This window comes from Saccopteryx bilineata, chromosome 2, assembly GCF_036850765.1.
Source record: "Saccopteryx bilineata isolate mSacBil1 chromosome 2, mSacBil1_pri_phased_curated, whole genome shotgun sequence".
Lineage (NCBI taxonomy): Eukaryota > Metazoa > Chordata > Mammalia > Chiroptera > Emballonuridae > Saccopteryx > Saccopteryx bilineata.
In genome coordinates this window covers 14,553,941-14,579,074 of record NC_089491.1, presented here as the reverse complement: position 1 = coordinate 14,579,074, position 25,134 = coordinate 14,553,941, and the positions used below count along the sequence as shown (strand labels likewise).

The following is a 25,134-nucleotide window of genomic DNA, read 5'->3' as shown; positions in this document are numbered from 1 at the left end:
AGATGAAAACCTAAAATCTTGAATTGCAAAAAAAACTGTAGTTTACAGAGAAAAACTAATGTCAGATTTGAGATCAGTACACTCGAATTAGGTAAGAGGAAGTGTTTTTGTGGATGCAACAAAAATTTTGTTCCCCAGTGTATTCCAATACAATGCTTCTAAGACCTTCCATTAAGTGAACTCTAGTAACTCTCCAGTTTCATTTCATGCCCCTCACCCCCTTAGCTCTCTTGGGCTCAGCTCTTTGAATGAACCACCGTCTCTCTCCACTTCAAAAATGCCAGGCAGGCTGTTGGCTCCACTCGGAACACTCTTCCTGACTCCCTTCTACCTATCTCCCAGGAGCCTGGCAACTCATTTTTCCAACTCCCCGAATCTTGGTTAGATCGCCTGCTTTCAGTGAAAGAACGTTTCCCTTTTCGTACATGTATCACACACCTGAAAGTACCTACTCAGCGTTTCTGCTAGATCATAAGCTCTGTGACTGTACTGAACACAGCTGTGTTGTTCACTTTTGGGTCTATACCATGCAGTACTTAGTACATGTTCAATTAATATCTATCCAAATGAAGAACACACACACTTATGCCTTGATTAGAGGTGCTGCTATTTTTACTCCACTTTCCCTACCAGTGTGTGAGCTCCTTTGTGGCAGGGATACTGTCTGGTCCATCCTTCCCACTCTTCCTCCCCTAGGCTGCCCCAAAGACACCTTTTCATGTATGATGTGCTCAGTGAGTTGAATGAATGTAGATAGATCAAGGCCTGTTATACGAGATGTCTAAGATATCACTTATCAGACCAGATGGTCTGAAGAGGAGTGTGAGAAGAACTTTCAAATTCTTTGCCTGGATACAACAGGATATTTTTCCCTCTCTTCTTCATCCTCCTAAAATAGGTTGATAACAAAACTGGAACTTATAAATAAAACTATTGCTAATTTGTACATTTGATTTCCTTACCTGTAATTTTAGTGGTTGATAATCGGAATGTTCCTTAAAAGATCCATTTGGTAGTTGACATTGATCAATCAGCCACATTAAAGAATTACAAATTGAATTTTGGCTCTGAGGTAAATATTTATGTAATTGTCCCAGTACTCTTAAAACAAAAGCTGTCAACCTATAAGACAAAATCAAATAAATAAACATTTAGACATTGAATCCCTTCTGGCTTTCAATTTGCTGTGTGTTTTATTTCATACAGTGTTTATTCTTTGAAAGAAAATAACATTTTAAAACATGCAATTCCAAAGTTGTCACCACTGTACAAGAGAAGATTTCAGAATGATCTCCCCCAAACTGTCAACAAATGTGAACCACAGTGTTAGCCCATGCACAATCAAAAATAGATGCCTAATGATAAAATAATTTTACTGTCTAAATTTAAAGACAATAGCGGTGAAACAAATAGTATTGAGTCAAGGCACTGACCCTTGAACATGAGATGTGGAAGAACAAAGTCATAAAATTATAGATTGTAAACTTTGTGCAAGCTATCTAATCTAAACCCCTGCCTGAGGCTTGACCGCCCTTCCCCACCATCCCTGGGATGTTTACCTGCTTCCCCTCGAGCCAATGCTTTTGATGCAAGACTCACTACCTCACAAGGAAACCTTGATTATCACAATTACTCAGTTGAAAAGCAATGTAAGTCCTTGCTAAATGTCTCTCAAAGATCATAGAGAGGATCTAATTCATAACCTCCACAATGCCTCTTGCATTGCACTGAATGAAGATTCCTCTCCTCCAGTTCCCTTACTCACTCAACTGCTCATTCGTTAGCTCCTAAGATGCCTTTGAGATACTTGACTCCCTCACTTTAAAATTTTGTTTTCATTTTCCTTTTTGAAATAAATGATACATTATTTATTGTACTTTTTGCATATTTCCTATATTTTTCCAAAAAAAATTTTTTGCAAGTATTCAGGTACAGGCCATTTTTTTCTATGTATATATGTGTTTCTATGTTTCTGGCTAAATACTGTCCACTCAGTTTCGCCCAGAACTCCTGAGAGGCTCTGAGAATTTACTGAGAGGCTGGTGCATCTTCTTGTTGGGGTTTCTGTTCTCTAGGCATTCAGTTCTCAGCCTCTGTTGTGGTGATTTGCAATCTAGATCAAAACCTACCCCAACGCATCCTGGTAGTTACCTTCTGGTTGGCATGCTCCAGGCATCTACATGTCTTTTAAATGTATGACCCACACAAGGTTAGATCTACTTCTAAGATACAATCTATGAGACCTGGTGACTGATTAGATATAAAGCTAAAAGGAAAGGGAGGAGCCAAATCAGATATAAAACAAAGCATTGCTGTGCACTGATTAAGGGAGAAACAGAAGGATGAATCTGGCACAATTGAGCTTAAAGAGCCTTTGGCTCCCAGACCCTAGAAATGCGGATCTGGAGCTCAAGAAAGAAGTTAGGTCTTGAGACATTGATGAGGGAATCATCTGCATAGAAGTTATGAAAGTCATGAGCAATGGTGAGATTATACCAGAAGAAATTACCAAAAATAAGAGGGTCAAGGATGAAATCCTAGAGCCTCTCAATAGTTAAAGGACATACTCTAAAAGTCAATTATTCTAGATTGTAAACTCTTTAAGAGTGTTTCATATTTAGAACCTACAAAGCACATGGCATACTGCGCTTTTAGTAAATATTTTGTCAAAGCATGATATTTTTTTGAAAATAGACTGCCATAGGATTTAATTAATTCAGACTGTCTTTCTCTCAAATCAGCAGAATTTTGTAAGTTATTATGCTTCACTGAATGAGTACTTATTGAACATCTACTATGTGCCAGGTATGTATCAGATACTAGGTATACTTTGAATTGCCCACATAGAATTTACACTCTAGTGACCACCAGACAGACAATAAATGAGATAAGTAAGAATGTTAATAATAGTCAGAGGGCAGGGAGGTTGAGGGACTGGATGTAATAAATAAAGGGATTAAGCAAAAAAAAAAAAACAACCCCAAACTCATAGATACAGACAACAGTATGGTGATCACCAGAAGGAAAGTGGGGTTGGGGGCAGGTAGAAGAGAGTAAAGGGGGGGATAAATGGTGACAGAAAGGACAATTGACTTTGGGTTATAAACACGATACAATATACTGATAATGCAGTATAGAATTGTATACTTGAAACCTATGTAATTTTATTAACCAATGTCATCTCAATAAATTCCATTTTAAAAAATTTAAAAAAGAATGTTCGTTATATATTTTAAGGAAAAAGAAAAGTTGGAGAGAAGTATATAAAGCGTTGGGGTGGGAATGAGGTATAGTTTTAGACAGAATGACTAACAGAAGCCTCACTGAGAAGGTGACTTTTGGTTAAGACCTGAGGGAGCTGAAGAAGCCAGCCATACTGATACCTGGGAGAGCACACCAGACAGAGGACATTCAGTGCAAAGGCCCCGAGTTGGAACAATGCCTGGAGTGTTTGAGGAATGGCAAAGAGGCCAAGGGGTTTGAGTTGAATGAAAGAGAGTGGAAGGGGATGCAGACAGAGAGATGAGGTGGGGCCAGACACTGGAGGGTCTTGTAGCTCACAGTAAGAACTTTTATTCTTACCCTGGTAAGATGGGAAGCTCCTAAATGGTTTTGGATAACATAGACTAACTTATGCTTTAACAAGGTCATTCCAGATGCAGTGTAGACTGAAGAGGGTCAAGGGCTGAAGGTGAAAAGCCTGAGGGGGCTAGTACAATAATATAGGTGAGAGATGAGAGTGGCTTGTACCAGGGGCAGTGCAGTTGGTGAGAAGTAGTCAAATTTAGAACATATTTTGATGGCGCAGACGAAGGTATTTGATAGATCAGATGCAGCTTGTAAGCAAAAGAGGGCAGTGAACAATGACTAAGCTTTTAGCTTGAGCAACTAGATAAATGAATTTGCCATTAAGGTTCTTATTCTTCAGTTAATTAATCAACAACTACTGTATATGAAAATGCAAGTCAAAACCTTCTACTTACCACGTACTAGCCTCTCCACCTTTCCACATGCTATAAGAATAGTCAGGATTTTTGTAGGACATGATGCTTAACATCCCTAAGAGGAATCAGAAAAAGAACAGAGTGCTTCATTGAGCTCCAGTTCTACTCAAAGAGTGCTCCATAGGCCCCCAGGAATGGTAAATTTCCCTTGGTGTTAGGCAATAATCATATGCCCTGTGGCCAACATTGAACTTCTCAAATAAAATATACAGATCACTTCAACTGGGAATTAGCAAGTAAAGCATTCTGAACTCATTCAAGAAGTTAGAAAGTGCTCTGTAGATTTGAAATGCAGGTGTCTTGTATCTCATCCAGGCATTTTAGTAACTTAAGCCAAAATGCGACAGCAAATAGTATTTATTCATGTAGTAGACTCTACCTTATAATATTTTTGCTGTAGTGCTTTTATAATTAAGTTTTTGTACAATTCATAACATATTAATTAAACTATTAGTTTAAAAAACACAAGATTTTTGGTCCCTGGCTGATTGGTTCAGTGGATAGAGCAACAGCTTGGCATGTGGACGTCCTGGGTTTGATCACTGGTCAGGGCACACATGAAAAGTGATCATTTGCTTCTCTTTCCTCCCTCTCCCCCTTCTCTCTTTCTTCCCCTCTCGCAGCCAGTGGCTCAACTGGTTCACTCATAGGCTCTGGGCACTGAGGATAGCTTGGTTGGTCCAAGTGTCGGCCTCAGGCACTGAGGATAACTTGGTTGATTCCAGCATCCGTCCCAGACGGGGAATGCTGGGTGGATCCCGGTCAGGGTGTGTGCGGGACTCTGTCTCTCTATCTCTTCTCCTCTCACTTAAAAAACAAAAACAAAAAACAAGATTTTTATGCCCAATATGTAAAACAATTTTTTTTTACCTTCTTTTAACTTATTCTTCATGTACTCTTTTTCAGTTAATGAGTTAGGAGAAAAAATGTTCCAATGACTTCCTGCTTCCAGGTAGTGATAAACATAGAATACTGGAACAATGCTCATCAAATCCGCCTCTGCATTCCCCTTGGGGAGGTTGGTAAGGATATCAATGCCTTCCCGACTCAGAACTGCAGACATGACCTCACCCATAAGCAGTCCTGAAACACACAAACAATTCAAAGTAGACACAATCAATTTCTGAGTAACAATATATTTTAAATAGAGATAAGAGCAAGCATCCCTATTCTTCACTTTTTATCTAGGCAGCTGAATTAATTCTCATAACTGAGATGAAAAGATCTGGCTAGGAAGATAAATTTAAAAGAAACATCAAAAGTAGGCTTAAACATACCACAGTTATAGGGTGATAAGATGGTGTAGTACAGTGGGCAGATTACTGCATGGAGTACATGGTAAATTAGTCACCATTCAACCTGATAGCATTAGGTTAGACATAGTAAACCCTATCAATCAGTCGCTAACACAAAGCAAAGCAAAGAATCTGAACTGTGAATGCTCTGTGAGAGCTGTGAGGTCTTAGGCAAACCTTTCTTATATGTATAACAGGGTTGTGCCTGATTTTAAAAGTCCTTTCCAGTACCAACATTCAGTGACTCCAAGATTTTCTCTAAGGTAAAGTAGAATCAGAACCTTCTATTATTTTGATGCTATGTCATTGAATTGTAAAGGCTGGAGACCAGAGGTAACCCACCAAAGACACCACTTTTGCATGTGCCTTTGGGAATGGTACTTCAGCAGAGCAGTGCTGCTGTTTCAAGGCCACCTACAGTTCACAAAGCATTCTCTGGAGCAGGACTGGCCACTAAGATCGTGGGAAGTTCTTAAGTCTAGAAGCAGCTGCACACCCCCACTGTAGAGAAGTCTCTGGGCCAGTGACAGCCCCTACCCTCCATCATGGAGAATAAATCTCCATTTAAATCAGGCCAGTGGAAGAAGATAGAAAGGTGGACGGGGATTTGAAGGTGAGAGTAGGGGTAGGGTACTTCAGAGGTGAATTTGTATATGCTACTGAGGAGAGGAGAAACAGAATAACCATGAGGATATTTTATTTTTGTTTGAAGCACAAAGTGAAATGAAAAATAAAAATGGCATTTCTTAGTTTACCTTTTACACTCACAATCCTTTTGACTTTTGTTTTGGGAACCAAATCCAATGGTACTCTGTATGGGAACTCCTTTTGTCTGCTAACGACACCTGAAATTAAAAAAAGTTTTTTAGATTTACACAGATTTCTTGAGGGAAGACTGTTTGCAGATTATTTATAACATAGCTACCTCTAAGGATATTTTTAAAATTTGTGATAGAGACAGACAGAGAAAGATAGAGAGAGGGACAGATAGGGACAGACAGACAGGAAGGAAGAGATGAGAAGCATCAATTCTTCATTACGGCTCCTTAGTCTGTTAGTTGTTCATTGGTTGCTTTCTCATAGGTGCCTTGACAGGGGTGGGAGCGGGGGCTGCAGTATAGAGTGAGTGACCCCTTGCGCAAGCCAGTGACCTTGGGCTTCAAGCCAGCAAACTTTGGGCTCAAACCAGGGGCCATGGGGTCATGTCTATGATCCCACACTCAAGCCAGCGACCCCATGCTCAAGCCGGCAACCTCGGGGTTTCGAACCTCGATTCCCCACACCCTAGTCCGATGCTCTATCCACTGTGCAACCACCTGGTCAGGCCCTCCAAGGAATTTTTAAAAAAATAAAATATTCTTTTATAATAATAATACTAAAATTTTAAAAGGAAGTTAAAAATACTCAAGGCTTTTTATTAAACCCTACGTTTATGTAATCTCTTTAAATAAAGCATTAAATTTGACTATAAGTTTCCTGGTCATTACAAGATAGGAAACATATAAGATAATATAAATCTTATTCACCAGTAAAAGTGAGACTGCTATTTTGTTCAAAGAGAAAATTGTTCTTAGAACTGAAATCTAAAAATAACATGTAATTCCTTAGTGGTGGAAATGTGAAGATGAGCTTCATTAGGAAGCATGCTCTGAAATTCTACCTTCTCTTCTCGCTGTTACTCAGACTCTTTCATACTATGCACCACAACAGAGTTTTAGCATACCACTATCAGTACATTGTTTTCTCTTGTAATCACTCATTTATTTCATAAAGATGATACTATTTACCATTATACTGATAGAATAGCAAAGACTCTGCTAAGTTTTTTAAATGCATTGTTACATTGAATCCTCATCACATACTTGTATGCTAGGTCTGTTATTATTTTTATTTTGCAGATGAGGAAATAGGTTTAAAAAGCAAATTGCTTAAGGTAACAGAGCTACTACAAATGGAGCTGTGATGTAAACTCCAGAAGTTTTACTGCAGAGCCCATGAGTAGGAATCACGACACTCTATCTACCATTGTCATGCTAAGAAAGCTCTGTGAGGGCAGGAACCATCTCTTAGAGAATGCTCCAGTTCTAGCACTTAACACAGTCCCTTGTACTTGGCAGATGCTTTTTTAAAAAAAGTAGTGATATTTTGCAATTTAAAGGACAAGCCATATGGCTTTGCAGAAGAGGCAGGAACGTTCCTCAGGTAACTTCTTTCTTCATTAACCTTTGATGAATTCTGAGGTTATAACATCAAAATAAAACTCAGTGGAGATATTTAAGAGGTTTGCAGTGTGATTGAAAGAGCATGGAGTTCAGGAAGAGCTTAATCTATATGTGACACTGGGCAAGACACTTAATTTTTCTATGCCTTGGTTTGCTCATCAGTTAAATAGAGGTATTAATGTTTTCCTAAAAGCTGTTTAGTGAGGGTAAAAATAACACTGGGGAACAAAATTTTTGTTGCATCCACAAAAACACTTCCTCTTACCTAATCTGAGTGTGCTGATCTCAAATCTGACATTAGTTTTTCTCTGTAAGCTACAGTTTTTTTTGCAATTCAAGATTTTAGGTTTTCATCTTATTGTAAAATTTTCAACATTTAGTTTAACATAATGAAGTAGAATGTCTTCTTGGGCATCATATTTGTGAAAATATAATAACATATAATGCAGTAAATACACTAATACACTAAAAGATATGATTACATCAGAATTTGTCTACAATTTCAAAACAGAACATATTAAAACACTTATTTTAATCATAAAATTTGCCCAAAACTTATTTAAATTCTATTCAGGCAAAAATTTGCATTTGTAGCTGTTGCGTTTGTGTATTTGTTGAGGACAATCTTGTTTGATGCTTCAGCAGTAGTCTGCTCACCACTAACAGCTCAAAGATTTCGGGAAATTTATCAAGGTGACTGTTCAGGAAGTGAATCTTTTTTTTAATTTTTTTTTAATTTTTTTAAATTTTTTTATTTTTCTGAAGCTGGAAACAGGGAGAGACAGTCAGACAGACTCCCGCATGCGCCCGACCGGGATCCACCCGGCATGCCCACCAGGGGCGACGCTCTGCCCACCAGGGGGCGATGCTCTGCCCATCCTGGGCGTCGCCATGTTGCGACCAGAGCCACTCTAGCGCCTGGGGCAGAGGCCACAGAGCCATCCCCAGCGCCCGGGCCATCTTTGCTCCAATGGAGCCTTGGCTGCAGGAGGGGACGAGAGAGACAGAGAGGAAAGCGCGGCGGAGGGGTGGAGAAGCAAATGGGCGCTTCTCCTGTGTGCCCTGGCCGGGAATCGAACCCGGGTCCTCCGCACGCTAGGCCGACGCTCTACCGCTGAGCCAACCGGCCAGGGCAGGAAGTGAATCTTAACGCTCATGTTACGTCCAATGTCACGGAAAGCCAACAGCATCCTTTAACCAGAAGTTCATAGTTTTCTGCTTTTTTGTTGCCAAGGAAGTTCTTTGTAACTGCCACAAAAGACTGCCATGCTGCTTTCTCCTCCTCATTCATCTTCCTGGCAAATTCTTGTCACGTATGAGGGTTCGAATTTGAGGTCCATCGAATACACCTGCTTTTATCTTCTTGAAAGACAAGACAGGAAAAGCAGAAATAATATGTTGAAAGCATTCGCTTTCTCTATTCAGAGCCTGAACAAACGGCTTCATTAAGGCAAGTTTGATGTGAAATGGGGGAAAAATGATCCTGTCTCAATTAACTACAGGTTCATTCACAATACTTTGCATCCCTACTTCCAGAGCTTCACGTTTCAGCCACTCCTTCTGTGTCCAGTGTTTCTCCTGAGTTCAGCTGTCCCACAAACACAGAAAGCAAGTATACTTTATAAAATTTCTCTGTTGTCCTAGCAGGAAACTTACCATTTTAGGATCCACACAAATGATCCAGTTATACTCCTCATATTTCAGAAAGTCGAGGACAATTTTTATGTCATTCTTACTAAGTCATTCAATTCGGGTTGGCTAAACTGCTGAGGGGTTAATGACTGCTTGGCATCAGAAGAAGACCCTTCAGATTCTACAACCATTTCTTCATGCATCTTATCAAAATACACTTGATCACCATGTTCACTTTCTTTGTCCTTAGAAAAAATAAAATCATTGAAAACTGGAGCAGGAGTGTCTCAGAGTATGGGATAGGTCGTATGCTGAAAGAATATTAAGATATGTGATCATATGCCGTTTTTTCTTGCCAATGCCTTTTGTATGGATCAGACAGAAATAACAGTCACTGCTGTGGTCCTTAGGTTCACGCCAAACCATGAGAATACCAAAAGGCATTCCTTTGCGTTTTCCTTTTGTCCAGTCATGAAGCATTTCCTCACAATTATGACATGCAGTATGAGGAGCTCAATTCTTGTCTTGATTGCCAAGGGGAACTTGAAAATAGGCAATATATGCACATGTCACAAATGATGAAATATTGTGCCTTTGACGTTGAATGTGTAACTATTCTTACATTTATGCCTACTTAAAGAAGCCATGATTCAATCTTAAAACAAAATAAGAGGGTGTTTTTATCAGATAATAATTTTTTACATTTAAGAACAACTAGCCCTGGTCAGTTGGCTCAATGATAGAGCGTCGGCCTGGCGTGCAGGAGTCCCGGGTTTTTTTGTTTGTTTGTTTGTTTTTTAATTTTTATTTATTTATTTATTTATTTATTTATTTATTTATTTATTTATTTATTTATTTTTAGAGAGGATAGAGAGACAGAGAGAAAGGGGAGGAGCCGGACGCATCAACTCCCATATGTGCCTTGACCAGGCAAACCCAGGGCTTTGAACCGGCAACCTCAGCGTTTCCAGGTTGACGCTTTACCCACTGCGCCACCACAGGTCAGGCCAGGAGTCCCGGGTTTGATTCCCGGCCAGGGCACACAGGAGAAGCACCCATCTGCTTCTCCACCCCTCCCCCTCTCCTTCCTCTCTGTCTCTCTCTTCCCCTCCTGCAGCCAAAGCTCCACTGGAGCAAAGTTGGCCTGGGCACTGAGGATGGCTCTATGGCCTCTGCCTCAGGTGCTAGAATGGCTCTGGTTCCAATAGAGCAACGCCCCAGATGGGCAGAGCATCGCCCCCTGGTGGGCATGCTGAGTGGATCCCGGTTGGGTGCATGCAGGAGTCTGTCTGACTGCCTCCCCGTTTCCAACTTCAGGAAAAAAAAAACAAAAAACTACAATAATGTAAAAGTGATGTTTGTAAAACATTAATTGCCTTGTGGTTATGTTTAATCCAAGAGTCGTAGCCCTTTAACTGCAATTTAAAAACCAATGCATGCCATTAACTGTAACAAAAAGAAATTAAAATTGCATCAAAACTAGAGCATGCACCAAAAACTGGACTTCAGATTTGGAATCAGTGATGCAGAAATATATAGAAACAGTTCTAAAACCTCACACAACAGAAAATGAAAAAAAATTTGTTCCCCAGTGTAATATAACTAAAGAATGTGGCAAACAGTTCCTGCATTATATATGGTACTTAATAACAGTAGGTTGTTTGAAATTATCTTAATTTGAACCTCTACCATTTTTCTCATTGATTCCTGCTCTTGATTATTATTTTTTAAAAGATTTTACTGATTGATTTTACAGATGGGGGGTGTGTAGAGTGAGAAGTGTCAACTTAGTTGCTTCATTTTAGTTGTTCATTGATTGATTGTTATATGTGCCCTGACCAGGTAAGCCCAGGGTTTCAAACCGGCGACCTCAACATTCCAGTCCAATGCTTTGTACACTGTGTTACCACAGGCGAGGCTTGGCTGTTTCAATTCCCACTATCAACCCTGCTACCAGATGGAAAAGGTACAGAAGAGAAAGCTAAAACCGAAAGAAGTCAATTTTATTCTTTGTCAGAGATCATGGTAAAAGATCCATCAAGACATCCCATATAAAGGTAGATGCCAGAGAGATTAAAACATTTAAAAGTGAAATCTTATACAACCAATAAGATAAAATATACTGCAGTATCTTTCTAAACTAATGGCATGGAACGACTTCTTTAAAATTACCCCCAAGGCCCTGGCCGGTTGGCTCAGCGGTAGAGCGTCGGCCTGGCGTGCGGGGGACCTGGGTTCGATTCCCGGCCAGGGCACATAGGAGAAGTGCCCATTTGCTTCTCCACCCCCACCCCCTCCTTCCTCTCTGTCTCTCTCTTCCCCTCCCGCAGCCAAGGCTCCATTGGAGCAAAGATGGCCCGGGCGCTGGGGATGGCTCCTTGGCCTCTGCCCCAGGCGCTGGAGTGGCTCTGGTCGCGGCAGAGTGACGCCCCGGAGGGGCAGAGCATCGCCCCCTGGTGGGCAGAGCGTCGCCCCTGGTGGGCGTGCCAGGTGGATCCCGGTCGGGCACATGCGGGAGTCTGTCTGACTGTCTCTCCCCGTTTCCAGCTTCAGAAAAATACAAAAAAATAAAAAATAAAAAAATAAAATAAAATTACCCCCAAAATAGCCCTGGCCAGTTGGCTCAGTGGAAGAGCATCAGACTGGCATGTAGAAGTCCCGGGTTTGATTCCTGGTCAGGGCACACAGGAGAAGCGCTCATCTGCTTTCCCCTCTCCTTCCTCTCTATCTCTCTTCCTCTCCCGCAGCCAAGGCACCATTGGAGCAAAAGTTGGCCTGGGCACTGAGGATGGCTCCAAGGCCTTCGCCTCATGTGCTAGAATGGCTACAGGCCGCAATAGAGCAATGCCCCAGATAGGCAGAGCATCGCCCCCTTGTGGACATGCCAGGTTGATCCTGGTCAGGTGCATGTGGGAGACTGTCTGCCCCCCCCACTTCTAACTTTGGGGGGGGAATTAATTACCCCTAAAATATATAATAATAAAATAAAATTATAATGAATTTAACTATATCATAATAAAGAATTCTTGTTCAAAACACACTGTGGTTCATTATTGCATGAAGTACAGAAGAGATAAAATCAACAAGAAATAAATAATGAAACCCAAATAAAAAATAGAAAAATGTCTTAAAAGATAGGAATAGGCAATTTATAGATGGGAAGCGCAAATGGCCAACACCTATATGAAGAAATGTTTAAAATCATTAGTAATCACAAGAACCCAAATTAAAACAATAATGAGTAGCCACTTTCTATCCCACAAAAATGACCCATTTTACAGAGACAGGGAATATGAAATGTTGGTGAGGATGTGGAGATAAGGAAACCCTCATGCAGTGCTGGTGGAAGTGCAAACAGCACAGCCATTATGAGGAGCAATATGACAGAAGTTATGACATTCAATATATGTACGCCCTTTGACCCAGCAGTCCCATTCTGGAATATGTAGTCCAGATAAATGCTCACACAGATTCGCAAAGGGAGATACATAGGATGTCCACTGCAGTTTTGTTTATAGTAGTGGAGAATCCCTCAACAGGGCAGGGCTAAGGAAACTGTGGTAGACCATACTTTGAAATATTATGTAAGAAGCAGTGAATTAAACGTACATATAACAATAGAGATATTTCCTTAAAACTGAATATTGAGCTTGAACACTGAAGAAATAGAATGGGATCTAAAGCGCAGTACCTTTTGTATGTTAAAAAGGCAGGCACACACAAACTAACATTACGTCCCTACTCAAAGACGTATATCAAGCAAGCATATCTGAGTGGGAGCATTTGGAGGAAGAAAATGGGAGCGGAATGAAAGAAGAAAATAAAACACAAGAGGGGCCTGCCTGGACCAATGACAGTGGTGTGGCAGGAAATGGAGTGGGTGTGGGGACCTGAACTCTTCATCGGAGGTAAGAAAAGAGTTAGGGAAAAAAGGCTTTTCAGGGAGAGAAAGCAGAAACTAACAACTGGGGATAGTCTTGAGTATTGAGTCTCTGTATTTAGTCTCTTTTTTTTTGTATATTTTTCTGAAGCTGGAAAGAGGGAGGCAGTCAGACAAACTCCCGCATGTGCCCAACCGGGATCCACCTGGCATGCCCACCAGGGGCAATGCTCTACCCATCCGGGGCGTCGCTCTGTTGCAACCAGAGCCATTCTAGCGCCTGAGGCAGAGGCCATAGAGCCATCCTCAGCGCCCGGGCCAACTTTGCTCCAATGGAGCCTTGGCTGTGGGAAGAGAAGAGAGAGACAGAGAGGAAGGAGAGGGGGAGGGGTGGAGAAGCGGGTGGAGAAGCAGATGGGCGCTTCTCCTGTGTGCGCTGGCCGGGAATTGAACCTGGGACTCCTGCACGCCAGGCCGATGCTCTATCACTGAGCCAACCAGCCAGGGCCTGTGTTTAATCTCTTTAAAGCTAATGTCACACAAGGTTAATTATTATTACTTTACAATTTGTTCTGATATCTCATTCTCCCTCATGATATGCTTTTCAGATTTCCTCTAATATTAGTATCCATTTACTTTCTTAAATATATCATAGCTTTAAAAAAAAAAGAACTCTATAAAGACTTATTCTAGTATAGCAATTCCAATGTGTCATATAAGTATTGGAAATATTTAATAAAATCTCTGAAATAAACTGGACAGAACTGATTGCCATCTTTACCCTATTTAGCACTCTAGAAAGTAACAAAGCTGCCTAAATCTAAGTTGTCTAAAATGATAAAGGGAAAAGGTCATTAGCCTGACCAGGTGGTGGCACAGTGGATAGAACATCAGCCTGGGACACTGAGGACCCTGATTCAAAACCCCGAGGTTGCTGGCTTGAGTGTGCTCTTCTGGCTTGAGTGCAGACTCACCCAGCTCGAGTGCAGGGTCTCTGCCTTGAGCGTGGGATCATAGACATGACACCATGGTCGCTGGCTTGAGCCTAAAGGTCGCTGGCTTGAAGCCCAAGGTTGCAGACTCACATGTAAGAAAGCATCAGTGAAAAACTAAGGTGCATCAACTATGAGTTGATGCTTCTTATCTCTCTCCCTTCCTATGGCTGTCCCCTCACTTCAAAAAAAAAGAAAGAGAGAGAGAAAGAGAGAAAGAGAGAAAGAAAGGAAGGAAGGAAGGAAGGAAGGGAGGGAGGGAGGGAGGGAGGGAGGGAGGGAGGGAGGAAGGAAGGAAAGAAAAGAAAGAAAAAGAAAACGAAAGAGTCATTTGACAAGATTGGAAACATGCAGAGAATTTTTTTAAACCAAGATTTTTGATAGAGAGATCTATTCCCAGATAAAAGATCATTCATTCCCATCTTGTGGACCTGTTTTCACATCTAGGATGGGTAAGACAGGGCTGTTTTGGAAAACTGTTTACAGTAATGTTAGTATAGGAAGCCCAAGAGTAAAAACAGGGGGAAACCAAGGAATGCAGTATCTCTGAGTCATGATGTAACTGCATGAAGCTAAAACTTCAGAACTTGTGGTATCTCTTCCCACAGATCCCCCATAGTGGGCAAGCTGGAAAGAGAGCTGTGTGCAGATAAAAATGAGAGAAAAACACTAGTGTATGGATCCACGTATATTGGATGGATTTTTCTTTTGTTACTTTGTTGAAGTCATCCTTATTCAGTTTATGATACTCAGCTACTTTAAAATGTTGAGGTCTTAGTTCTTTGCTTTCCCAGAGGAAACGACTCTCTGAAGTAAACATTTTTTATCCCCATTGCTATATATATCATTGAAAGAAAAGAAAAATGATTGAGTGCAACAATAAGGTAAATTTTAACCATTTAATAAGAACTACAGAAGTCTGTCTTTTTTTGTTGAAAAGAATTATTAACTGAGCACATTATAAATTTCATAAATAGAAATTGTATTTAAGCCTTAAGTGTTCAAATGTTTATAAAATTCTAACTTTGAAAAGATTCAGAATATCTTTCAAAAAAGGAAGCAGAAACAACTAAGAATGGTTTGTAAAGTGATAAATCAGCATTATTGTGTTTTCAAATAATGCATGTTAAGTATGTAAATGACTTTATTATTTTTTTAATGTGTACTTTATTGATCTTAGAGAGGAAGCAAGAGAGAGATAAGAACAGTAATCTGCTCCTGTCTGTGCCCTGACCGCAGAGCAAACTGACAACCTCTGTGCTTCACGACGATGGCTCTCACCAACCGAGCTATCCGGTCAGGGCATAAACGGCTCTTTCTCCTGTGTTCATTGGACGGACGATTAAATAAAAATATTATAATTATTATTGTGTTAAATAGAAAATGATTAATATCTAAGGGAAGTCATGCAATTATTATTATTTCAATGCTTTGAATTTAAAACTAATGAAATTATTTTTCTTTTTTTCTAAACCCATTCAGATTACCATACAATACGTGCAATCAAGAATGGCAATGAACTAAGAAATGTACACTTCTCATTCTAGACAATTAACATTTTGAAAAATAGTGTTTCCAGTTATATAGTTTAATTTCTAGAGCAGAAGAAGGTAACACATAAAACACAAAATTATTTTGCCTACCGTAAATACCCTTTGGGTCCAAAGTAATACCAGCATAACTTTCCTTTTTGACACCTTCTGGCTAATATAAAGACAGAAAACATTCAGTTAAAAACATAATTAAATGTATACAACCTGAATTCTTAGGTCAACTTGACCACCTTTCCAATTAAAAAATCCTTTTTTGAGGAGGCAAAGTATATTTAAATACTTAAATGTATACATGCAAGAATAAGATTTTCTGGCTATTTTCATAATAATCAGATTAAACACTTAAATAGAAATTATTATAAGGCAGGCAACTAACCTAAGTGTTTTGTAGGTATTAGCTCATTTAACCTCAAATATACTCTATGAAGTAGGTGCTATTATTACTCCCATTTGACAGATGAAAAAACTGACACACAGAGAGATCAACAAACTTATCCAATGGCACACTGGTAGAAAATGGTGGAGCCAGGATTCCAACCCAGACAGCCTGGCTCCAGAGCCTTTGGATAGAACCACCACACAAGGATGCGTAGAACAAGCCTTGCACAAAATAAGCCAATACATGTTTATTTTTTTATTTAATTTAAATTTAATTTTATTTTGTGAGAGAAAGAGAGAGACAGACAAAAAGGGAAAGATATGAGAAGAATCAACTCGTAGCTGCAGCACTTCAGCTGTTCATTGATTGCTTCTCATATGTGCCTTGCCTAGGGGGCTCCAGCCAAGCCAACGACCCCTTGCCCAAGCCAGCGACCTTGGGGTTTTGAACCTGGGACTCAGCATCCAAGGTTGACCCTCTATCTACTGCACCACCACCTGGTCAGGCAGCATGTTTATTAAAGTCAACTTCATGGCTGAAATCAGAACTCAGAGAATGAAGACTGTGGACCCTGAAGGAGAGGATACTTACTAAGAAGGGCTCCTGGTAGCTAGCTGGGCTCCAATTTAAAAAATAAATAGCTCTGGCCAGTTTGCTTAGTGGATAGAACATCAGCCTGGCATGTTGGCTTCCCGGGTTCAATCCCCACTCAGTGCACACAGGAGAAACGACCATCTGCTTCTCTTCCCCTCCCTCTTCCCCTTCTCTCTCTCTTCTCGTCTTGTCTCATAGCCAGTAGCTCAGCTGGTTGGAGCATCAGCCCTGGGCACTGAGGATAGCTCAGCTGTCTAAGCATTGGCCTCAGGCATTGAGGGTAGGTTGCTTGATTCAAGCATTGGCCTTAGACGAGGTTTGCCAGGTAGATCCCAGTTGAAGTGCATAAATAAAACAAAATAGAGCTTAGCAGCCATTTGTACACAGGGGCCCCACATAAACCACACTTTAGGGAGAAGCCTTGTTGCACTGCGCGTACCTGCATTGAACTTACTGCTCTACTCTGTTTCTGCCATCTAAACCAGCCCTTATCAAGGAAGTACTGGAATCCTATTTCAACCAATAGGACTGAGGCTTTCCTCAACCAATTGGTGCTGCACAGCTCTGACCAACCAGAGTGCCTCTATTTGAACCAATCAGGACTGTGCCTTTTGGACCAATCAGTCTTTGAGGATTTGGAGTCTTCACAGGTTTGAAGGATTATATCATATCAATCAGTGACCAGGAGTGGGGACTTCTGTCCGTATAAGTCAATTCCCCTTTTGCTCGGAAAGTACATATTCCCTTTCCAAAGAAGATTACAGACAGTCTTCCTGGCTGAGCTGAAACATTGAAGATGTTTCAATGAAGCAGAGCAGAGCATAGTAGAGCAGACCAATGCAGGCCAGAGCAGACTGGCACAGATCAGAGCAGACCAAATCACAGCAGAGCAGACCAGTGCAGTGCAAAACAGTTGTCAAGAAGCAGAGCAGAGCTGATATCCGGAGAGGGGCCTGGCCCTAGGGCCATCTCATAGCCAGGCTGTTTTTATAGTGATGTTCATTCCTTCTTGCACTCCAAACTGGGGATTCCTGTTGGCATTGAATTGTGGCCAATGACTATTGGTGACAGACCCTAAGAAGACAGTTCTGTCATTTAGTCATGTGACTCTGGGCAAGAATCTTATCTTAATTAAATAATATGAAGATACTTAATAGACTGTATAGGTATATAGTACTTAATAAATGATAGTTTTCTTCCTTTTTTGGCTTTTTTATTTACTCATTTATAAAATGGAAAATTTTCTAGATTGTAAATTCTAAACAATAATGCATGGGCCTGTCTTATTTACATCTCTAGTGGCAAGTATAATACCTGTCACATAGGTTTCAAGAACACACTTTCTAAATGTGTTAGAAGGGAAAACCTGGAAAGCTATTTACCCAATTGTTAAAATTGAATATCTCAGGGTGTAGGGATTATAGGTGACTTTAAGTTTCTTTGTGTTCTTTTTTTCACTATTCTATAATTTCTACAATAAGCAAGTAATAATGTCCCATTTAAAATTTTAAAATATAATTTCAGAGTTAATGTTACAAAAATAGTACAAAAAAGATCTGAGATAACCTCCACCCAGATTTCCCCAAATATTAACATTTTGTTACATGTACACTATCATTTTCTGGGTCTTTTTATGAATTACTAAGTATAAATTGCTGATAACTTTCTTTTTCAGAATGAAAAAAGTAATTTTAAAAGAATTAGGAAAAATATGTTTTTCTTACCACTACTCGTAATGTTTTTACTAAGATTTCTCTTCCCAGTGGAGTTTCCAGTGAAAAGTTGATATTGTGGAGGCCAATTTCCAGAGGAAGCAGAGTAAAAGTCACCAGTTGACTGGAGGAGCCATCTATCCTCTGGAGCAGACATTTGGAGGTCTTTCTCCCCTGATGGTCGATAACTGGGCTTACTGATGAGCAGATTCCCTCCACAGGGGACATTTTAACACAGAACTGAAATATCAATGAACAATTATATCAAAACAGTCTATGATAAGGAAAGTGTGTTCTTCCTGTGCTCATCTGGACACAACTCCTTCCCTGATGCTTCTACAGTGTTAAATAATCCCTTAGATTCTAAGGCAGAGGATCAAGTTCTTTTCAGATTTTCTAAAACACACACAAGTTGCTGCAGACCTTAGCAATGTGAAGGGATGCCCAGAAAGCTCAGCACTATTCAAAAATATCTTACCTTCCTAACACTGTTATGTACTAAGTCAGTGGCAAAATTACTGAAATTCTTTGTTCATGTTGTTGTGATAGCATTTGTTACGCTGTCTCTTTGCATTTTAGACTGTGGGAACCTGAGGCTCAGGCACTTTGTCTCACTTATCTTTGTATCTCTTAGCTTAGTCTTTGGTATTTGACAAATGGCTTTATGAAAGACTGAAAATCCTATCTGTTGCCATTCAGGGCCCTGACAAATATGTCCCCAAATTAATTTTCTGATCTTACCTCTTAACCTCCCACTTATACCCAATTTTATAACCAAATTCTAGCTCCAGGAAGACCTAGGTTCAAATCTTGGCTGTCTCTTACTGTGTAATGAGAGCAGGTTGTAAGACCTCTTTCACTGCCATTTCTCCATATTTTTATTGGGGATAATAATTGTAGCTACTAACTTCTGGCTCAAACAGTGAATATTTTTCCTCTCCCTTCCAAAATCTAGTGAAGTTATATAACTGAGAACTATATACCCAAAAGAATTCATAATCAGAATAAATTAAGCAGGGAAATAAGAAAGAGTGCCAGTATTTAACCATTAATTTTGAAGACTTTCTCAAAAATGAAAAATTCCTTTTCCCTCTTCAGAAACAACCAAGGTAGGTGAGGCAGGAATTAAAGAAGCCTACTGAGTCATATTGATTTATATTGGTTTATACTGTTGAAATGAGTTTTTATTTATTTTTTGTGTATGTGATAATTTCATTAACAGAATTCTCAGAAAGTTAGAGGATTCTTTTATTTTCATTTATTTTAACATATCATAACCACCAACTTACCTGCATCCCAGATGTCCTATAGTTATAAACAGTTCCTTTCAACTGGATCTGTTCCCCTCGTACTACAGAATATGGTATATTCATTTCTAAGAAGATATCTTTGAATACTGTTGCCTTGACAGTGTGAGAAACACATATACCTGTATCACAAAGTAAAAGCAAAGTAGAAGCATATTAGGGAATTCTTGTAATACTTTATCAGTACTAAAAATGTCTCACATTTGTTTTGCTTCAAGAAAAAAAAATTAGGGAGACAAGATGGCACTGGAGTAGGCAGACGTACCGACTTTCACCTCTCAGAACCAAAGTGGATTACAAACTAATTTTAAGAACTATCATCTGGAAAAACCAACTTTGGACTAAACTAAGAGGACTCTTCAACCAAGAAACACTGAAGAAGCCACACCAAGACTGGTAGAAAAAGTGGAAATGCGGAGAGAGCTGCCCAGCTCCCTGGAGCGAACGGCAGCCGGGAGAGACTCGTGTGGTGGAAAGTGAGTTTAGCCTAGAGGGGAGGGTCCTGAGTCCCAGGAACAAAGCCCCAGCCTGCAGCCCCAGAGCCTAGAAGAGGCACATGGACAGTATTTAGCTGGAAACAAGACAGGCTACTGTTTGTGAGAAAGAGACTGATTTCTCAGACCCAGGATTCTTCTTAAAGGGACCGTGCAGAAAACCTCTCTCACAAGCACTCACCTGGGGCTCCAGGGGACAGGGAGAGAGAAGAGGACTGGAGTAGCAGGAAGAAAGTATAATCTAAGAGGCACAGGGAGAAACATTTTGAGAGACAGCCACCCTAACCCCTGGGACAAGTCACTCCCCAAATCTGAAGTGAATATTTTTCCTGGAAACAGCAATACCAGCAAAGGGAAGCAGGACACCAACCAAACAAGCTCTCCCGTGGCACTCAGAGCAGAGTCACTTAGAAGGAGGGAGCTTTCAGGAATACAGTAGTGAGTGTTAGGGTCCAAGCTGCAGCACCCCCATCCACAAGGCTGAGGGTTCACCCAAGGGCAGGCGGCGGCGGGACATGGAAGCTCGGCTCTGTCAGCAAGGGCAGAAGCCGGCTGGCCACCACTGGGCCCAGGTGTGAGAGCTCAGTCTTGCCTGGCTGGGGAGGAGGGGTCGTGCAAAAGTGGTCAAGCCCAGCTGCGGGCCGCCTGCAATCCAGCTTGCGGGAGAAGGGCAGGAGCCCTGGAAGGGGTGGAGACCCGCCATTGAGCAAGGGCACAGGAGCACAGCCTTGCCCCACCCATGGAACTGAGGCTTGTGGCCTGACTTGGGAGCTGGCTTCTCCCACGGGGGTGGAGTCAAACACCCAGAACAGGCAGAGTCCCGCTACTGAGCATGGGCACTCAGTCCCACCTGGCCTGTGGAGCCAAGGCTTGCAGCTGTCCCACGAGTGGGCTCCTCCTGCAAGGGCGGGGTAAAAGCCGGAAACAGGCAGGACCCGCAGCTGAACAAAGGTGCTTGCCACTGCCCTCAGGGCCGAGCATAACGCAACCCATGGGGCCGGGCAGAGGCCAAGGCCACCAAGGCTTGTACACCCAAGCATGTGATCACAGCCACTCCCGTGAAGGAGAGGTGGAAACCACAGCAACAATCCCAGTGGGCAGGCACTGGCAATGCCCATACTGGAACGCCTTAGGCAGCAACAGCAGAGGGGGTGGCGGGCCTGCAGACAGACCACACCTAGGGAACACAGAGGCCACACCCAGTAGACTCCAGTGGCCAAAACCTTCTTTTACACAGACAAAATGAAAAAGCAGAGAAATACAACACAAATGAATCAAGAGAAATCCCCAGAAAAGGACCTGAATGAGTCACATATAACCAAATTACCAGATGTAGACTTTAAAATAATGATTGTTAGGCTGCTCAAAGATATTAGAACAAAGATAGATGGTCATTATGAACACCTAAATAAAGAGATAGCAAATATAAAAAAGGACATTGAAATAATAAAAAAGAATCAGTCAGAAATGACAAATACAATATCAGAAATGAAGAACACAATGGAAGGAATTAAAAGCAGGATGGATAAAGCTGAGAATCGAATCAGTGAGTTAGAGGACAAGATAAATAAAGGCAAGGAAGCAGAGCAGAAAAAAGAAAAGAGACTCAAAAAGTCTGAGGAAACTCTAAGAGAGATCTGTGACAACATGAAGAGAAATTACATCTGCATCATAGGGGTTCCTGAGGAAGAAGAGAAAGAACAAGAGATAGAGACTTTGTTCAAGCATATCATAGCTGAAAACTTCCCTCAATTAAGGCAAGAAAACATCTCATATGTTCAAGCAGCACAGAGAACTCCATTAAAGAGAAACCCAAAGAAACCAATACCAAGATACATCATAATTAAAATACCAAAGCTAAGTGATAAAGAGAAAATATTAAAAGTTGCTAGAGAAAAAAAGACTATCACCTACAAAGGAGCCCCCATAAGGATGATTTCCGACTTCTCAACAGAAACACTTGAGGACAGAAGGGAATGGCAAGAAATATTCAAAGTAATGAAGAACAAGACTGCTTTATCCAGCAAGGCTATCATTTAAAATTGAAGGAGAAATAAAAAGCTTTCCAGAGAAAAAAACCTCAAAGAATTCACTACAACCAAACCAAGGCTGCAAGTAATGCTAAGGGGTCTGTTGTAAACAGATCAAAGGAGAAAAAGAATATAGCAAAAGAACAATACAGTTTTAAAGAATAAAATGGCAATAAACAATTACATATCAATAATAACCTTAAATGGCCTGACCAGGCGGTGGCGCAGTGGATAGAGCATTGGACTGGGATGCAGAGGACCCAAGTTAGAGACCCCAAGGTCGCCAGCTTGAGCGTTGGCTCATCTGGTTTGAGCAAAAGCCCACCAGCTTGAACCCAATGTCACTGGCTCCAGCAAGGGGTTGCTCAGTCTGCTGGAGGCCCACAGTCAAGGCACATATGAGAGAGCAATCAATGAATAGCTAAGGTGTTGCAATGCACAATAAAAAACTAATGATTGATGCTTCTCATCTCTCTCCGTTCCTGTCTGTCTGTCCCTGTCTATCCCTCTCTCTGACTCACTCTCTGTCTCTGTAAAAAAAAAAAAATAATAATAATAAAAAATAATAACCTTAAATGTAAATGGATTAAATGATCCAATTAAAAGACACAGGGTAGCTGCATGGATAAGAAAACAGGACCCATACATATGCTGTCTACAAGAGACACACCTTAAAACAAAAGATGGACATAGACTGAAGATAATAGGATGGAAAAAAATATTTCACGCAAATGGAAATGAAAAAAAAGCTGGGGTAGCAATACTAATATCAGACAAAATGGACTTTAAAACAAAGACTATAGTAAGAGATAAAGAAGGTCACTACATAATGATAAAGGGAACAATCCAACAGGAAGATATAACCGTTATAAATATCTATGCACCTAATATAGGAGCACCTAAATATATAAAGCAGACTTTGATAGATTTAAAGGGCGAGATCAACAGCAATACTATAATAGTAGGGGATTTCAATACCTCACTAACATCACTAGATAGATCCTCAAGAAAGGAAATTAACAAAGAAACAGCAGACTTAAAGGACATACTAGATCAGTGGTTCTCCACTTTTCTAATGCCGTGACCCCGCAATACAGTTCCTCATGTTGTGGTGACCCCAAACCAAAAAATAATTTTGGTGGCTACTTCATAACTATAATTTTGCTACAGTTATGATTCGGAATGTAAATACCTGATATGCATTAAGTATTTTTCGATGGCTTTAGGCAACCCCGCTGGGGTCACAACCCACAGGTTGAGAACCGCTGTACTAGATCAACTCGATTTAGTAGGTATCTTCAGAACCTTTTACCCTAAAACAGCAGAATATACATTCTTTTCAAGTGCTCATGGTACATTCTCTAGAATAGACCACATGTTAGGGCACAAAAGCGGTCTTAACAAATTTAAGAAGATTGAAATCATATTGAGCACTTTCTCTGATCACAATGGCATGAAACTAGAAATCAACCACAACAGAAAAACTGAAAAATACTCAAACACTTGTTTTTGAGTATTTAGTTTTGAAACTAAATAGCATGTTATTAAATAACAAAAGGGTAAACATTAAGATCAAAGAAGAAATTAAAAAATTCCTAGAAACGAACGATAATGAGCATGCATCAACTCAAAATTTATGGGACACAGCAAAAGCAGTCCTGAGAGGGAAGTTCATAGCATTACAAGCATACCTCAAGAAGCTAGAAAAAGCTCAAATAAACAACTTGACCCTACATCTAAAAGAACTAGAAAAAGAACAGCAAGTAAAGCCCAGAGCTAGTAGAAGGAAGGAAATAATAAAGATCAGAGCAGAAATAAATGACATAGAGGCTAAAGAAACAATACAGAGGATCAATGAAACCAGGAGCTGGTTCTTTGAAAAGGTAAACAAGATCGATGAACCTTTAACCAGACTCACCAAGAAAAAAAGAGAGAGGACTCAAATAAATAAATTAGAAATGAGAGTGGAGAAATAACAACTGACACAACAGAAATACAAAATATTATAAGAAAATACTATGAAGAACTGTATACCAAAAAACTAGACAACCTAGATGAAATGGACAAATTCCTTAAAACATATAATCTTCCAAAAATTAATCTGGAAGAATCAGAAAACCTAAACAGACCAATTACAACAAATGAGATTGAAATTGAAACAGTTATCAAAAAACTCCCAAAAAAGAAAAGTCCTGGGCCTGATGGCTTCACAAGTGAATTCTACCAAATATTCCAAGAAGAACTAACTCCTATCCTTCTCAAGCTATTTCAAAAAATTCAAGAGGAAGGAAGACTTCCACGCTTCTTTTATGAGGCGAGCATAATTCTGATTCCAAAACCAGGTAAAGAAAGAAAATTATAGGCCAATATCCCTGATGAATTTAGATGCTAAAATCCTCAACAAAATATTAGTAAACTAGATCAAGCAATATATGAAAAAAAAACATACACCATGATCAAAAGGGATTTATTCTTGGGAGGCAAGGCTGGTACAATATTTGCAAATCAATCAATGTAAACATATTGATTCATCACATAAACAAAAGGAAGAAGAAAAACCACATGATAATTTCAATAGATGCAGAAAAAGCATTTGATAAAATCCAGCACCCATTCATGATCAAAACTCTCAGCAAAGTGGGAATACAGGGAACATGTCTCAACATGATAAAGGCCATCTATGACAAACCCACAGCCAACATCATACTCAATGGGCAAAAATTAAAAGCAATCCCCTTAAGATCAGGAACAAGGCAGGGGTGCCTCCTTTAACCACTCTTATTCAACATAGTTCTGGAAGTCCTAGCCACAGCAATCAGACAAGAAAAAGAAATAAAAGGCATCCAAATTGGAAAAGAAGAAGTAAAACTATCATTATTTGCAGATGATATAATATTGTATATAGAAAACCCTGAAGTCTCAGTCAAAAAACTACTGAACTTGATAAATGAATTCAGCAATATGGCAGGATATAAAATTAGTACTCAGATATCAGAGGCATTTTTATACACTAACAATGAACTGTCAGAAAGAGAAGTTA

The 25,134-nt window shown here is 40.2% G+C and overlaps 1 protein-coding gene across 1 annotated transcript in view; it reads right to left on the bottom strand.

The window, feature by feature from the left end:
* The window catches only part of C5 (complement C5), a 122,780-nt gene that overhangs the window by 40,159 nt on the left and 57,487 nt on the right, over window positions 1-25,134 (bottom strand). The window contains exons 20-26 of the mRNA XM_066256371.1: window positions 19,553-19,692; window positions 18,276-18,503; window positions 15,669-15,729; window positions 6,055-6,144; window positions 4,875-5,087; window positions 3,984-4,059; window positions 963-1,122 (exon numbers count right to left, since the gene is read on the bottom strand). Of these exons, the coding sequence (XP_066112468.1) occupies window positions 963-1,122; window positions 3,984-4,059; window positions 4,875-5,087; window positions 6,055-6,144; window positions 15,669-15,729; window positions 18,276-18,503; window positions 19,553-19,692 (968 nt within the window). The remainder of the gene's footprint in view (window positions 1-962; window positions 1,123-3,983; window positions 4,060-4,874; window positions 5,088-6,054; window positions 6,145-15,668; window positions 15,730-18,275; window positions 18,504-19,552; window positions 19,693-25,134) is intronic.